The following is a 14,626-nucleotide window of genomic DNA, read 5'->3' as shown; positions in this document are numbered from 1 at the left end:
ACATGTTTTAATAAATAAATCAATAAAAAAGGAGATGCAGCCCAGCTGGTGTGGCTCAGTGGCTGAGTGTCAACCCATGGACCAACAGGTCACCGGTTCAGTTACTGGTCAGGGCACATGCCCAGGTTGTGGGCTCGATCCCCAGCAGGGGGCATGCAGGAGGCGGCCAGTGGATGTTGCTGTTTCTCTCTCATCGATGTTTCTATCTCTCTCTCTCCCTCTCCCTTTCTCTCTCTCTAAAATCAGTTTTAAAAACCATGTTTTAAAAGGAGTTGCCGTGAGCACTAAGTGAGACAGTGGCAGCCGAGAGCTTTCGTTCACTGCCTGGCATGTGGCGAGGGCTCTGGGAACTGGGCTCTTCTTCCCATGTGCACCGAGATCCTCCTCCCTGACCCCACCCTGACCCCATCCTGGCCCCATCCTGGCCCTCTGCTCACATTTGCCAGAATGTGAAGCCCCGCCCATCTCTGCCTAAAGCCTCCTCCTGTAGGACTCTTCCCACCTTACCACCTGGCTCCAGCTCTGCTCGCTGAGGCTGGGCACCCCACGGCCTGGGTCCGGCTCCCTCTCCGAGGTCCCTCCCAGTGCCCCGCTCAAGCCCAGCTATAGGACAGGTCTCTGGGCCCTTATTGACGAATTATTTCGTGAACTTGATTTTTGGACCCTGTCCCTACAGACTGATGTTCACGCCTGCTTCCCAGGTCCAGGAAAGACCTCTTTGTTAGACCTTTTCTGCCTCCTGGCAGCTGGGACTTGAGGGTTGTAGGCCCCAAATCCAGCTGCAAGGATGGAACCAGATGGCACCTGAGGGGACTCAATCATCCCCGCTCTGGGTGGAGGTGACGGAAGGGCCTCTCCCCCATCACTGCCTGGTCTTGGCCCCAGCCCCCGATCCCAGTAGCTGCTGCCACTGTCCTGGAGCTGTTCCGTGCACGTTTACAAGGACATCCCTTCACAGAGGAATCGGCCCCAGCACTCGGCTGTTTACAGGGACTTTCACGGTTTACGCATCACCGACAGTTTACAAAACGCTTTCCTGCCTTTGGTTGCACTGGATTCTCCTGCAACCCTGAGAAGTAGGACAGGCTGTGATTATCATGCCCACTTCACAGCTGAGTGAAGGGAGTCACCTGGGGTCACCAGTGGAGGTGCAGGGCCAGGGAGCTCCCCTGTGAGGTCCCCCAGGAGCCTGTAGTATCACATATGCAGAACCTGGGGCCTGGGGAATGGCGGGGCCCTGCTAGGGCTGCAGAGCTCCACACTCCCATTCGTCCAGGCCTCAGGCCCCCTGACCGGTGCCCAGCACTCAGGCATCTTCGGGCCGAGCCACAGCACATGTCACCAGGGTTTGGCCTTATAGCAGTGCTGTGTAGGAGGGTGGTGGTGGTGTGTACCCGGGTGTGAGCTCTGCTCAGCAGACGCCTTCCTCACTGACGCCGTGTGACCTGCTTGGGCCCAGGAAGAAGGGGACAGACTCAGGGAGAGTGCAGATCGGGTCAGGTGCAGGCAGCGCCGCTGGAGCAGTGAGTAGGGACTTGCCTCCCAAATTGGGTTCTGAGCCACCGATGAGTCCTGAGTGAAAGTGTGGGCCAGGTGCTCTGCCCGCCTGGACAGAGCCCCAAGGGGACCTCCCGTGCTCCACTCATCCTGGTGGCCTGAGTGTGTGAGCTGCCATCCTGTCGTGGTCTGTGCAGCAAGGACAATGCAGCACAGCTGTCACCTGCTTACCCAGAGAGCGGTCTCCTTCCACACACCCCCCCCCCCCGACACCTGCGCCGAGACTGCGGGACCTCGAGCAGCGATGCCAGCATCTGGCTGCCAGAGGAAGCCCGCTGACCCCAGTGGATGGGACCCAGAGGGAAGTGCAGGACCGTTTCTGGAGTGGGGCTGAGACCTGCAGCTCCCCACTCTGCTGGCTAACCCCAGCTCTGATGGGAAGAGCCTGTCCCCACACTCTGCCCTGCCATCCTCCGGGGCTGCCAGGAGGGTCGTTTCCCTTCGGCCCGAGCCCACTGGCACCTCTCGCGGGCAATGCTGACTCCCAGGCTCCCCCCAGTCTCTCACAGCCACCTTGTGAAATGGGAAAGGCAGATTCTTACTTCAGTTTGGTGGGAAAATGGCTATTCCGAGATGCCCAGAGACTCATCACACAGCCGGTTAGGTTTTACTGTTTTTTAATTTAAATTTTTTTAATTGATTTGAAAGAGAGAGAGAGAAACATTGACCAAGAATCAAACCTGCAACCTTTTGGTGTATGGGATGGTGCTCCAACCAACCGAGCCACGTGGCCAGGGCGCAGGTTAGGTTTTAGAAGAGCTGAGGCCAGAATCTAGGGGATCCCGCACTGGCCCATTTGCACGGCACCCCCACCTCCAGGTCAGGCTGGGACTGCAGGGGTCGGTCGGCGGTTGTCAGCCGTTTGGTCTCAGGGCCTCTGCTTGTAAATATCCGAAGACCTGAAAGAGCTTTTGTTTGTGTGGGTTTTATCTGTCAGTATTTACCATATTAGATATTAAGACTGAGAGACCTTAAGTATTTATTACTCTACTTTCAGGTACTGTAAAACCCCATCACATATAATCTAATCTTCTAAAACACAACACTTAGTGAGAAAAGAACAGCATTGTTTTGCACTCTTACAAGTCCTTTGAAATTTGGGGCATACTAGAAGATGGTGGGGTTCTCATTGGCTTCCGCATTCTGTCTGTCGCTGTCCCGCCCGTGGAGTCTCTGGAGAACTGCACTGTGTCTGAGAGCAAGAGTGACGAAGGCACATAATTGCTTAGTAATCTGCCACTTATTTTGAGCTTGTGGACCCTCTGAAAGGGTCTTGGGAACACTAAAGGTCTCTGGACTGAGTTCGGAGGGTCCCTGTGTAATGATGGTTCTTTCTAGACAGTCTCTGCACCCCTCACACATACACCCCAGGTCCCAACAGCTGCCTTTGCCTTCTCTCTAGCCTCTGTCTGCAGGAGGGCCATGAGCCAGACAAACCAGGTCAGTTCCTGCCACTTCACTTAAAAACTATGTGACCTTGGGCTTTGGGAAGGTCACTCAGTGTTTCTCAGCCCGTTTCCTCATTCCTACATGGAGATAGATCATTCCTCCCAGGTGGGTGATGGATGCTCATTCCTCCTGGGCGAGCGTCATCAGGTCCGTGAGGTAGTGACCAGCTTTATCTCTTGGCACACTTTCCTCCCCTGGAAGTGGACAGAGGGGAGCAGGGGAGACAGCTCGGGGCCTGAGCACAGCCTCAGGGACTGCCCCCATTGGGAAGGAGCCTGCTCAGACCTCACACTAGCCCTGTTCCAGGCATTTGGAGGGTGAGCTCGTGGTCCTCTCAGCTGCTGACCCCCAGGATTATGAAGCACTAAACAGACAAGGGCTGGGACTGGCCTCTGGCTCTCGCCAGGCAGGTTGGGGAGAAGCTCAGTAGTCACTGTTTTCAACAAGGTTGAGTGGGCTTTGCGGGGTCTGCCACTAGGTTGTGAGTGAGTTCAGTCTCGTCTTGCAGCAGGGTGGGCTGGTGTGTTAGTTCAGGGAGACCTGTGCTAGGGGTCACCTGTGGAGAGCCCTCCTTTTGCCCTTCTGTCTGCTTAAATGCCCTGGTTTGTTTTGGTAAGTGCTATGTTTTGAAATCTACCCACATGTGGATTTGGTGGGCCTGTGGGGTGGGGTTGCTACCTCTTTTCTTCACCTCCCCGTCCATTGGCTTCAGCCTGTGGGGTCTGCAGGAGCCCCGACTCACTGTCCTGATGCCCATCAGCCCCAGCCCTGCTGACCCCGCCCCTCTCTCCCCTCCTCAGAGCAGTGCCAGTGAGCTGGGGGACACAGCTTCACCCACACTCTGCCCGGTGCTTGCACACACATTACCTGCGTCAGCTGACTCAGGCCTCAGTTTCCCCGTGTACTTTAGGCCCTTTCTCGTGTTTTATTTTATCTAACTTGGCTTTTTGTGGCTTTCCTTCCTTTTGTACTAATGCTTCTCTCTGATCTTATTTGCATTCAAATTACCTCGCCAGGTGGTTCACCAATTAGAGGTAAGAATGCTGTCCGTGCATCTCGCCACGCCTCGCCACTGCCGTCACCACCACTCCATCCCGTCTCCCGTCCAGTCCGTCACCTCCCCCATTCCCATCCTGACCTCTCCAGCCTCATCTCCAGCTCTGGCCCCCTCAGCACCACCGGCCACCACACACATCCACACTCGGTCATTCCCTCCTGTGGACTCATCCATTGCAAGTCTGGACTGTGGAGATACCCAGCTGAGCCCCGCCGTGGGGGCGGCAAGCCCTACTGCCCAGGCTCCTAGGCCAGCCCCTAGGAGGGACCTGTGGGCTCTTGCAGTGAAGCCCAGCCTGGTCCTCAAGGCTGGCCAGAGGAGACTCTTCCTGTGAGGTGGGGGAGCATGACTTGGCCTTGCCTTACCTCTCAGGAACCTCCTTTGTCTTGGGTCCGTCAGTTATTAACATCTGGCCCTGTGGTTAAATGAGGACTGTCTCAGTGTCTTAGCCCAGCAGACACTAGGAGGAACATGCAGTGAAGACTTCAGTGTAGATGGTGGGATGACAATGAGAAGTCCAGGGTCCTGTGTGACGAGATCCCCTGACCTGTTAACCCCTGCAGCCTGGGGGTTCAAAGCCAGACTCTGGACTCAAAGATTCAGGCTCAGGTGTGACTCACCATCTCTGTTACCTTCAGAAAATTGATTCGTCTCTCAGAAGTTTGTTTCCTCCTCTTTAAATTGGGGCCAAGGCCCACCTCATGGGACTGTGAGATCGAGAAGGGAAGGATTTGGCGGGGTCTGGCACAGAGCAGACACCCTGTACAGTGGTTGCTTCTGCACTGGATTCACTCACATCGTTTTCTCCCCGCCTCTCGTGTCCCTGGGCACATCTAGCCCCTCAGAATTCAGGGCCAGGGTGGTCTCGGGAAGACGTGTCTGGGAAGAGCAGCTGCCATCTTGTGGAGGTTGGTTCCAGATTTGGGGGTTTCTGTGTACAAACAGGCTCAGGGTCTATGTTGGGTCCCCTGCCCAGTCCTGGCTCAGCACAGGGGAGCCTCCTCTCCCGGCAGGGATCTCACCAAGCACTACTTCCTGTTCCTGTCTGTGGCACCAGCCCCCAGCTGAGCTAAGCTTAGAGCAGACCCCAGCCAGCGGTGTGACTACCACCTGTTTGAATTAACATGTTCTGTAACAGCGTCCATCCATCCCATGAACATGACCTTTTGGTGCCTGCTAGGCTGCTCTAGCAGAAGAAGGATATGTGGCATGTGCCCCGGGCCCTCACGCTCCCTGATGCCCAGTGAAGCAGAACCACAGAGCAGGCCAGTCCTTTGCCTGCATCAAGGCTGAGCCTGGGGAGCCCCTTACCCTCTCTCCAGCTTGCAAGCCCCTGGGTGTTCACAGCCCCTCCTGCTGCCCTGGGTGTGGGTGGTGAGGGAGGGATGTCAGGCAGCAAAGGGGCTGCAGCTTGGACCTCGGCAGTCCTCTGGGGCCCGGGCTGTGAGGGCGTGGCTTGCAACTTTGCCTGTGGCTTTTGTCTAGACCAGTCAGGTGGGGTCTGCAGGTTCTGTCTGTGTCCTGTGTGGGTGTGACCGTCAACCGGCCTGGGCCCTGGGCGGGGCGGGCTGTTAGGGCCACTCAGGCTGTCCTGTGCAGGCAGTGGTTTTCTGTCAGGCTGTCTTGTGGGGGTAGTAGCTGTCCATTGGACTGTCCTATGTGGCTGTGATTATCTGTCGGCTGTTCCAGGGCAGCAGTGTTGCCTGTGCCTCGGGCTGTCAGTCACAGACAGCTTGCCCGGTGCACCCTCACAAGCAGTTTTTTCAGGGGTTTGTTGCCAGGATGGGGGGAGTAGCCAAGTCATGTGGTGTCGCTCCCCCACCTGGACCTACCAGGACTGGTCCCAAGCCCAAGTTTCCTCCACCCTCTGTGAGGGTCCTTTTCAGCCCCTTCCCCCTCCAAGCCTGGCTCCTGTCTGTCCGTCTGCGGCCAGAGCAGCCCCTCAGGGCGCCTGCCCGAGTGGGAGCGGCAGCCTCCATTAGCTTCCTGAATTATTCAGGAGCCGTGGTGGGTCGAAGCACTTTATCGGGACCAGGCTGAGGAGAGGAGCCGGAATGGGTAGGGCCGGCGGCGTGGGGGTGGAGTCGGAGGGGAGACTGGGTGCTGTGAGCAGAGGCTGCTGGACACTGGTTTCCCCAGGGCAAGCCCCTTCCTTCCTGGCGTGGTGGTGGGTGGCAGATTCGCAGGCTTTTGCCCGATGAGGGCATTGCATGCTTGCATATCCGAGGCCAGCAGGTCTGTGGGCTGGACCCACTCGTGCCTGGCTCTGCGTGGCCTGGTATAGCCATGAGCATTAATGGGAGTGCTCACTGGCAAACAGGCTCCAGTACTGGCCATGGTGTGGAGTTGGGGGCTGGGATAGAGCCTGTGACCGAGCCAATAGGCCCAGCTGTGCTCTGGGCTGGGGCAGGATTGTGCTCCATAGTGTAGCCCTTGGTTCCAGCCAGGAGGCCACTGGGGTAGTCAGGAAGAGCTTCCTGGAGGCAACTCTGACTGTGGGGTGTGGCCCCAATGTCTGCAACATCTGGTCAACACAAGCCACCAAAGCTGTCGAGACTTCCCTGCTCCCTGTGTTCCAGGCCTGAACTTGGTCTTTATGTCCCCACAGGTGCCTTGCAGATTGAGAGCAGCGAGGAGTCGGACCAAGGCAAGTACGAGTGTGTGGCGACCAACTCTGCAGGCACACGCTACTCGGCCCCCGCCAACCTCTATGTGCGAGGTAAGGACTCGGGCAGTGCAGTGCCTGGCCCTGTCTCCAAGCAGCCGCGCTGCCCCTGCTGGGCGTGGACGCATGGGTGTGCCATGGGCCTCATCTCCTCCTTCCCACTTCTTTCTGCAGCAGTCATAGCAACAGCAGCAGCTCCCACTGAGCCAGCTCCTAATGTCCACCACTACTCTGCCTTTCTTCCCTGCAGGCCCTTTGGGAAGCAGCCGCTTTTGGGAGTGTTTGTATTTCTTATAGGTCCTGCCACACGGGCCCAGAGCCCCATGGGAATCCAGAGCTTTCCAAGCTTGCGCATGCGCCCGCGCGTGTGTGTAAATGAGCAGGCACACACATTTGTGTGTAAACATGTACACACCTGCCTGGTCTTCCTAGAGTCTGTCCTGCCCCCACCTTCCAGGCAAGGTGTGCCTACCCTCTGGCCAGGTCTGCCTGGGACCTGACTGCAGGGAAAGCCAGCTGTACGGTCACCAAGCTGGACACTTGTAGGGGTCAGGCTGAGGCAGCCCTGTGGGTGAGCACCTCCTGTGTTCCAGGTGTTCCTCGCTGGGACCAAGTGGGTTGTGCACTTGCACAGGTCAGGATACCCAGCAGAGAGGACTGTTTGGAGTGTCCAGTCTCTGCTGTGCTCACAGCCCAAGGGCGACCAAAGCTGGCCACATACTGCTTCCTCTGAACACACTGAGTCCGGTGTGCATGGTGCCCAAGCGGGGCCCTGGGAGCTGCTCCAACCCCCCACTGTCCCCTCACTTAGCCGTCCTGCACAGATGGGCATCATTAAAAGTGAAACCACCTCCCCGGGGACGTGTGAAGGAAAGTGGATGCGGCTTCCTCACGGTGATGATTTCATCACACTAAGTGCTCAGTGTAGCTTCACAAGGGGTAAGGCACAGGGTGGGGCAGTGGCAGTGTCCTGTCCCTCTTTGGGGCCACATGGTCAGGCAGGGCAAAGAGTGAGGCCGTCAGCTGTGTGCTGATTGAGGGGCTGCTCCGTGTCAGGGCACAGGTCACTGAGAGGCTACAGGCGGCCAGCCCATTCGGTGGTGGGCATGTCATGCTTAGAGACAATGGACAGTGCTTCACTGGAGTTGGGGGTGTGGGGTAGGAGGTCCGCACTGGCCCCCTTGCCAGGCGTCCTGCTCCTTGAGGCTCACCTGAGCCATCCAGGGCTGGTCTTGAGGAACGGCATCAGGACAGGGAGGCCAGGAGCACAGAGCCACCCAGAGGGCCACGATGGGTGCTGTAAATTGCACAGCCTTCTCTCCACCTGCTCCAGACAGCTTCTGACAGGCATAGGGGCCTGGCAAGTCCCCTCTGAGACAGGCACCTGGAAAGACCCTTCCTTGTCAAAGACCTATCTCCTCCCACCCGGGCCGTTCCAAATGCTGGGTGGTCCCGACAACACCCTTCTTCCAGAAGCCATAGGGTTGAGAGAGGGCTCAGAGGTCCTGGGCCCCCGCAAGAGGGCCGTATGGGCACATGTCTTGGGGTAGAGCCTTCTGGAGGCCGTACCGAGGCGGGAGAAGGCCCGGACCCGAGGTGGATGGACCCTGCGCTGTCGCCTTGGCCGGGCAGCTTTCTCTGAAGTCCCCATCACACTGGCCTCAGCCCTGAGGCAGGACAGTGGGTTTCTTCGGAGATAATTGGAGCTTGACTAAAGCTGGCAGCACTGACCAGGGAGCTCTGGCCCTCCAGCCCTTGGAGCCTCCCCGTCTGTGGAGCCCCCACTGTCCATACATGGTGGACGCAGGCAGGACCCTGCCACGGCCCATCCTCCATCCCCACAGCCGGCCTTCCTGAATTGCCTCTTTCTGCTCCCAGCAGTGCTGCGGGCCCCTCAGCCCGGCTCCTCTGGGGCTGTTTGTGCTGTATTAGCCGCTGGCTCTGCATCCCATGCCCCAGCGCTGGCCGGCCTGCTGGGCTATGCCCACTCACCCCACCTCCCAGTTACCCTCAGGCCGGAGGGAGCCCCTGCTGGGCACCAGCTCTCAGGACCTGAGCCTCAGCATGCGGATCAGTGTGGACTCTAGCCCAGGGTTCTCCACCTTGGCACTGCTTGACACTTCAGGCTGGATAACCTCTGTGGTGTGGGGCTGTCCTGTGCACGGTAGTAGGATGTTCAGCAGCCTTCCTGGCCCATTACATGCACGAATACCGCCTGGTCGTGATAATTCACAGTGTCTCCAGACCTTGCCCAGGTTGCCTGGGGAATCCCGCAGTTGAGAACTGTTCTGAATGGATGGCTTTCCCCGGGCAGTTGTCTCCATCCATCTCTGACTCTTGTCCACGAAGCTCTAGGCCATGTCTGCTCCGCTGGTTTGGCTTCAGTGTCTGCCTCACATCCTGCCTCTTGTCCCCCAGACGCGCAAGGCTCCCACTCCCTCTCTGAGGCCCCGCGGTTGCTGCATCTAATGTGACAGCAAGTGTAAGGCTCCCGGCATGGCGCCAGGCACGCAGGAAGTGCTTGGCAGCCAGTAGCCACTGCTGCCGTCAGGATAGCGCTGCGGGGGGATGGACGCCTCATCCAGTTACACTGTCTTTGCTCACAGTTGCCTGCAGCTCCACCCACGGTCTAGCAGGCCCAGGCACGCCTGGTGGACCAGCCTCTCACCGTCCCACTCCCCCAGTGACTCACTCTCTCCTTCCATCCACAGCGTCTCTCTCTTCCAGCTCTCGGGACGCACAGCTGCCAGGGGCCAAGGCCAGGCCACACTCTCTGCAGAGCCTGCCCTACCTGCCCCTTTCTCCCTTCTCTGCAGAGAGCTGGCCACTGGGCCACGGCTGTCTCTAATCGGGGTGATGTCTTCACAGCCTTTCTCCCCACAGGTGCCCAGACCTGCTCCTCACCCTGGGGTGCTGTGCAGTATGGGGCTTCCTCAAGGTGGCGGGGTGCTAGTGGGTCATGTGCCTGGTGGGTTTGTGGGCTGGGTGGGCCCTGACCCCAGAGCCCAGCTCTCTGGGTCTGTCTGAGCCGTGGGGTGTGCGTGAGGCATGGGGGCCTGCCTGTGCCCCACTTCCACCCCTCCCTGTCCTCCCTGGTGTCCCAGCACCTACCGGGGGACTCAGCCCTGTCCACTGTGTCCTCCATGAGTCCTGAGTCTTTTGTGAGCGGCGTGGTCCGCGCGCACCTGTGTGCACGTGCGTGTGCGTGGGGCACAAGAGTCTTGTCTCGTTTCCGTGCTGTGGGCAGATGAAGGTTGGCCTGTTTTTACTCTCTCTGTGTTTCTCCTTGTCTTTTTTTTATTCCCTCCTCATCCTCATCGCACTCTGCCATCAACCCAAACTCTCATCTCTCAGATCAGCGAGAAGGTTGGTCCTTTTCACTTCTTACCCATCTACAGTTCGCCCGTCGATGGGATGCTCCCGTCAGTAGGGACCAGCGGGCACGGCCAACTCCCTTGGGCTCGCTCCAGCCAGGCCTGCCCTCCAGGCAGGCTCTGCTGTCTGTTGATTGGGCTGGCAGGCGGGCAGGACCAGGGGTGGGTGGGCAGGTCCCCCTGCCCTGCATGTTCCTGCTGCTCGGGTCCCTGAGAAACCTTGTATCTGCATGTTCCTTTAGCTGGGCTCCCCTGCAGGGCCGGGCAGGCATGGTGCATGGCACGAAGCTAACTTCACCTTTGTGCCCAGGCCAGGCCAGCCCTCTGTTCCAGGTGGAGTTCAGGTGTGGTTGTGGGAGCTGTAAGAGCCACGATGCATTGTGTGTACATGTGCGGCCGTCCACAGCCTCCATCGCCTAAACACATTTGCTCGAGCTCAGCTGAAACCACTGGGAAGACAGAGGGAAAGGGCTTATCTAGAGTGAGCTCCCCCCTCAAGATCCTGCAGCACAGGACAAAAGTCCCACAGTGTGTGCCTTGTCCTGGCCCCCAGCAAGGCATGTCCGTGGCACAGGATAGGTGGTGTCATCATGGCTCACTGAGGGTCTCTCCTACACTCTTATCTTTTCCCTCTCTGGCTAGATCCACCTGCCCCAGGCCCCGCTCCCTGCCCAAGTCCTCTAGACAGCTCACATTTCCGCAGCCCCATGCTGGGTGCTGGGCATTCAGGCTCAAGGAGCCCACTCCTTCAGCGGTCCGCTGCAACCTAATGAGGGCCACTTGGGAGCTCTGAAGCGGCCCTGTCCCAGCCACAGGTTGGAAATGCCTTCCTGGAGACTCCACTCCAGCCCTTCCAGAGCAGACTGACCCGGGGCTCTGTTCCCAGCCCACCCGCAGGGGCTAGCGGTCTTTCTGTGTCCCCTGGTCTGAGTAGTCGAGGAGGCTCACCCGTCCACAAGGCTTTGGGCTGAGCCCCAGGGAGCTGAGCTGGGCCACCTGGTCCCTCTGTGTCATCTCTGTGGCTTGAGTTTCCTCCATGAGGGAGAAGGAGCCAATGGGGAGGAGGGCTGCAGCCTCAGCTCAGATATCAGCCCTGAGCATCCGTCCATACGCACTCCTGAGCTCTGGGGCATTTTGGTTACACTATTTCGCTGACTGGGTGGATTTGCCCATGTGGTCAGAAAACAGCCATCAGCAGAGACGGTGCAGCCTGCAGCTGCGTCCCTCTACACCCCTTCCCGCCACCCTCCTGGTCCCTTGCCCCCCCCCCCAGTGGTCCCACCAAAAATAAGCACGTACACAAATATTTAACGGGAAGGCAGAAATGAGTTTCTAAATATTCCGGGGGGATTTGCTGGGCTGGTAATTTGTTTGGCGCTGATAATTACATCTTACATTTTTCCAGCTTTACTTAAAACAGTGCGCCGAGCGTGCCGGCATTTAATTACTGCTCTGCGGCAGCCACAAGGTTATTTATTAAAGAGTTATTTTATCTTGATACAGTGGATGCTGCCCCTTATCCCCTCCTTAATGTTGTGTTATTTTTATCAGAGAAATTTCCGCAAGCGAACGCAGGTTGCGGGGCAGCCCCTCCCAGTCGGGCTGTCACTCCACTGCGTGCCGTGCCTGCGGGCGCTGCTCTGCCCTGTGATAGGGGTTGTCAGCGCCAATAATTAGACATAAAAGTTACAGCTAGAATATAATCCAGAAATGGCGGGGCCCTGTTTGGGAATTGTCTAAAACCTGTCAGCACTCAGGATGCACAGGGAACGGGGAGACCGGCATTGTTGGAGCCAAGGTGAGATGCTGGGCGCGTTTTCCCAGCTCTGGTCCTTCCTTCCCTGCTGTCGCTTCTGCCGTGGACTGAGTCCCAGGGCGTCCCATCCACTGGAGGCCTTGTGTCTGTGACAGGATGACCACGGAGGGGCTGCTGCTGTGCGGCGCCAGCCACTCCTGGCTGTAGGGTGGGGAGGGTCGTCGGGCAGGTCCGGGATGCGTGGCCCCAAGGGCAGTGGCGTCCTGTCTCTCGCCTCTGTTGCCGTGTGGCTGAAGCCAGTGTCCTTGTGAAAGCGTAAGGGTCACACACACGGGAGTCTCTGGGCTGGAGGCTCTTGCCTGGTGCTGGGAATGACAAGTGGAACAGAACACGTTGTCCTCTGGGGACTTTTTGGAGTCAAGTCCAGTCAACTTTCTACACTGCTTAGATCGGAACCCAGGATTTATTGATCAAAAACCTGCTGCTTCTTTCTGGGGCTCTTGGTTCTTATGTTCAGGGACCTGACCAGGCCCCAAAATCCTGCCACTCACTGGGGTCAAGCTTGCAGCCGAGACCTCTCACCTGACAGGCTGTCTAAGTCCCATCCATGTACTACCTGGAGAGTATCTTACCCGAAACTAAGAAGAGTCAGAAGCTTCTCTCTGGAGTCACAGGTCTCTTCAGGCCTGTCAGCCAGGGTTTAAACGGGCGTGAGCTTTTCATCAGACAGACCTACTTAGTACGTGGATAAACTCGGGCATGTCACTTAAAGTATCAGTCTTCAGCTAGTTCCCTTGTCTGTGAGTGGAAGGTGGTAGCCATGGAAACCTTAGCACAGAGTAGGTGCTCAAGAGTGGTTTCCTTGGTTCTGGCTGGGTAGCTCAATTAGTTAGAGCATTGTCCTCATGTGCCAAGGTTGTGGGTTCGATCCCTGGTCAGGGCACATACGAGAATCGACTAGTGGACAAACACATAAATAAGTGGTACAACACACTGAAGTTAGTCTCTCTCTTTCTCTCTCAAACCAATAAATAAAAAAATTTGAAAAGAGTGGTTTCCCTTCATGCCGTGAATGAGGAGGAGGTGGGGCAGCCGCTGGATGAGAACAGAGCAGAGACTTGGTCAGTTCAAGCTGTTCCCTGTTCCTTCTGCTCCAGCCGGGCTGTGCTAGGCCCGGTCTGTGCCTGTGCCCCCCTGGGCGACCCCTCAGGCCTGGCTCCGAGGGCAGGGGTGCCCGCATCACCAGGCTGCCAGTGCGCCTTTCCATGCCTCCTGACTTCACCTTCGTGCCCCTTGGGGGTGGTGCTCAAAGGGGGCTCTTTGTTGTGGCTTCCTCTTGCCAGCCACGCTCCCGGTCCACCTGTTCTTTGCCACACAGAACTTCTCTGCCTCCCATGCGCTGTTGTCATTCGGTGTAGACACCCAGCTTTAGGACAGATGACAGAAACCCACCTGTATCGGCTTTATCGAAACAAGGAACCTCTTCTGTTACCAAACTGAAAAATGTAGAAGTAGCTTGGTGTCGAGCAGGGCTGGATCCAGGTGTTTAAACAGTTTGGGAGAGCATTTGTCTGCCCTTGTCTCCACTCCGCTCCCTTCAGTCAGCTGGTCCTCTCGTGGGAAAGGGGGCTCCAGTCCCTCTAAGGTTAGCCACCACCGTAGAGAAAGTCAGTCGCTCTTGTAATCATTTTTTGCAGAAGTCTAAAGGCTGTATCTTATGAGCTAGATATGTCTGTGAGACATGCTGGGACCCCAGTGAGCAGGGGACACAGAGATAAGGGACCAAGTCTATGACAGTGGTCATTCCTGGCCTGCTCAGGGGACTGTTTCAGTTCTGTCTGGGGGGCCTCGGGGGAGTGGTGTCGATGGAATGGAGGCAGGAGCTGAGGAGTCATTGGGGAACCAGCCAGGAGGTTTTTGTTTTTTTTCTTTTCATTTTTTGTTCAGATAGAGTGGGAGGGAGAGAAAGAGAGAGAAACATTAACATGAAAGGGACACACCGAGTGGTTGCCACCCGCACGACCCAACCAGGGCCAGGGAGAAACTGTAACCGAGGTACATGCCCTTAGCGGGAACCGAACCCCGGTCTCTCTGGACTGCGGGCCGACGCTCTAACTGCTGAGCCAAACTGGCCAGGGCAGGGCAGGAGTTTTTTAGCAGGGAAGCGATGTGAGCAGATTGGTGCCAGCGGTTTGTGGAGGGCCAGTATGGGAGAGGGCTTGGGGGATGGCAAGGTAGAGGGACAGTGTAGGAACCTGAGGGGGCAATCAGGAGAAAGATGGTGGCTTAGACTTTGGTGGTGCCTGTTGCCATGGATTTGGAGAGAAGTTAGTTGGTCTGAAAGATACTTTCAGTAGTGCATTAATTAACAGAACATGGTGATTTGCTGGACATCTAGTCTCTGGGCTGAGGAGGAGGTCAGAGGTTGGACCGAGTGGTCTCTGCGTGTGCTTCAGCTCCGAGTCTGTGGCTGGGCTGTGCCAGCAGCACAGCCTGACACCAATCGTGGAGGTGCCCCTGACGGGCCCACGGTCTTTGCATGCCCGGGCTCCCCAGCCAGGTCCTCTGAGACCCGCACTCTCAGTGGTGCCCTCTGGTCACTTAGTCTTGCTGCCTGCCTTCTCCGGCCCTGTCTGCAGGGGTGCCCACGAAGAACACACCCCAGCCTCTGCCCACCAGCTGCATGACCTGTCTGCATGCCAAGCATGCCTGCCCATGGCTAGGTCCTGCTTGCCTTCCCTCTCTCTGCATGTTCCGAATGTCTGTGC

The 14,626-nt window shown here is 57.5% G+C and overlaps 1 protein-coding gene across 15 annotated transcripts in view; it reads left to right on the top strand.

Annotated features, from left to right (window-relative positions):
* The window catches only part of PTPRF (protein tyrosine phosphatase receptor type F), an 83,835-nt gene that overhangs the window by 36,605 nt on the left and 32,604 nt on the right, over nt 1–14,626 (top strand). For 10 of the 15 annotated variants that reach the window (XM_036255684.1, XM_036255677.1, XM_036255682.1 and 7 more), the window contains exons 7-8: nt 4,023–4,040; nt 6,672–6,782. In XM_036255684.1, the coding sequence (XP_036111577.1) occupies nt 4,023–4,040; nt 6,672–6,782 (129 nt within the window). The remainder of the gene's footprint in view (nt 1–4,022; nt 4,041–6,671; nt 6,783–14,626) is intronic. The other 5 variants (XM_036255685.1, XM_036255690.1, XM_036255689.1 and 2 more) reach the window with 1 other exon arrangement.

This window comes from Molossus molossus, unplaced genomic scaffold, assembly GCF_014108415.1.
Source record: "Molossus molossus isolate mMolMol1 unplaced genomic scaffold, mMolMol1.p scaffold_m16_p_12, whole genome shotgun sequence".
In the NCBI taxonomy this organism is placed as follows: Eukaryota; Metazoa; Chordata; class Mammalia; order Chiroptera; family Molossidae; genus Molossus; species Molossus molossus.
This window is presented reverse-complemented; position numbering and strand designations above follow the sequence as displayed.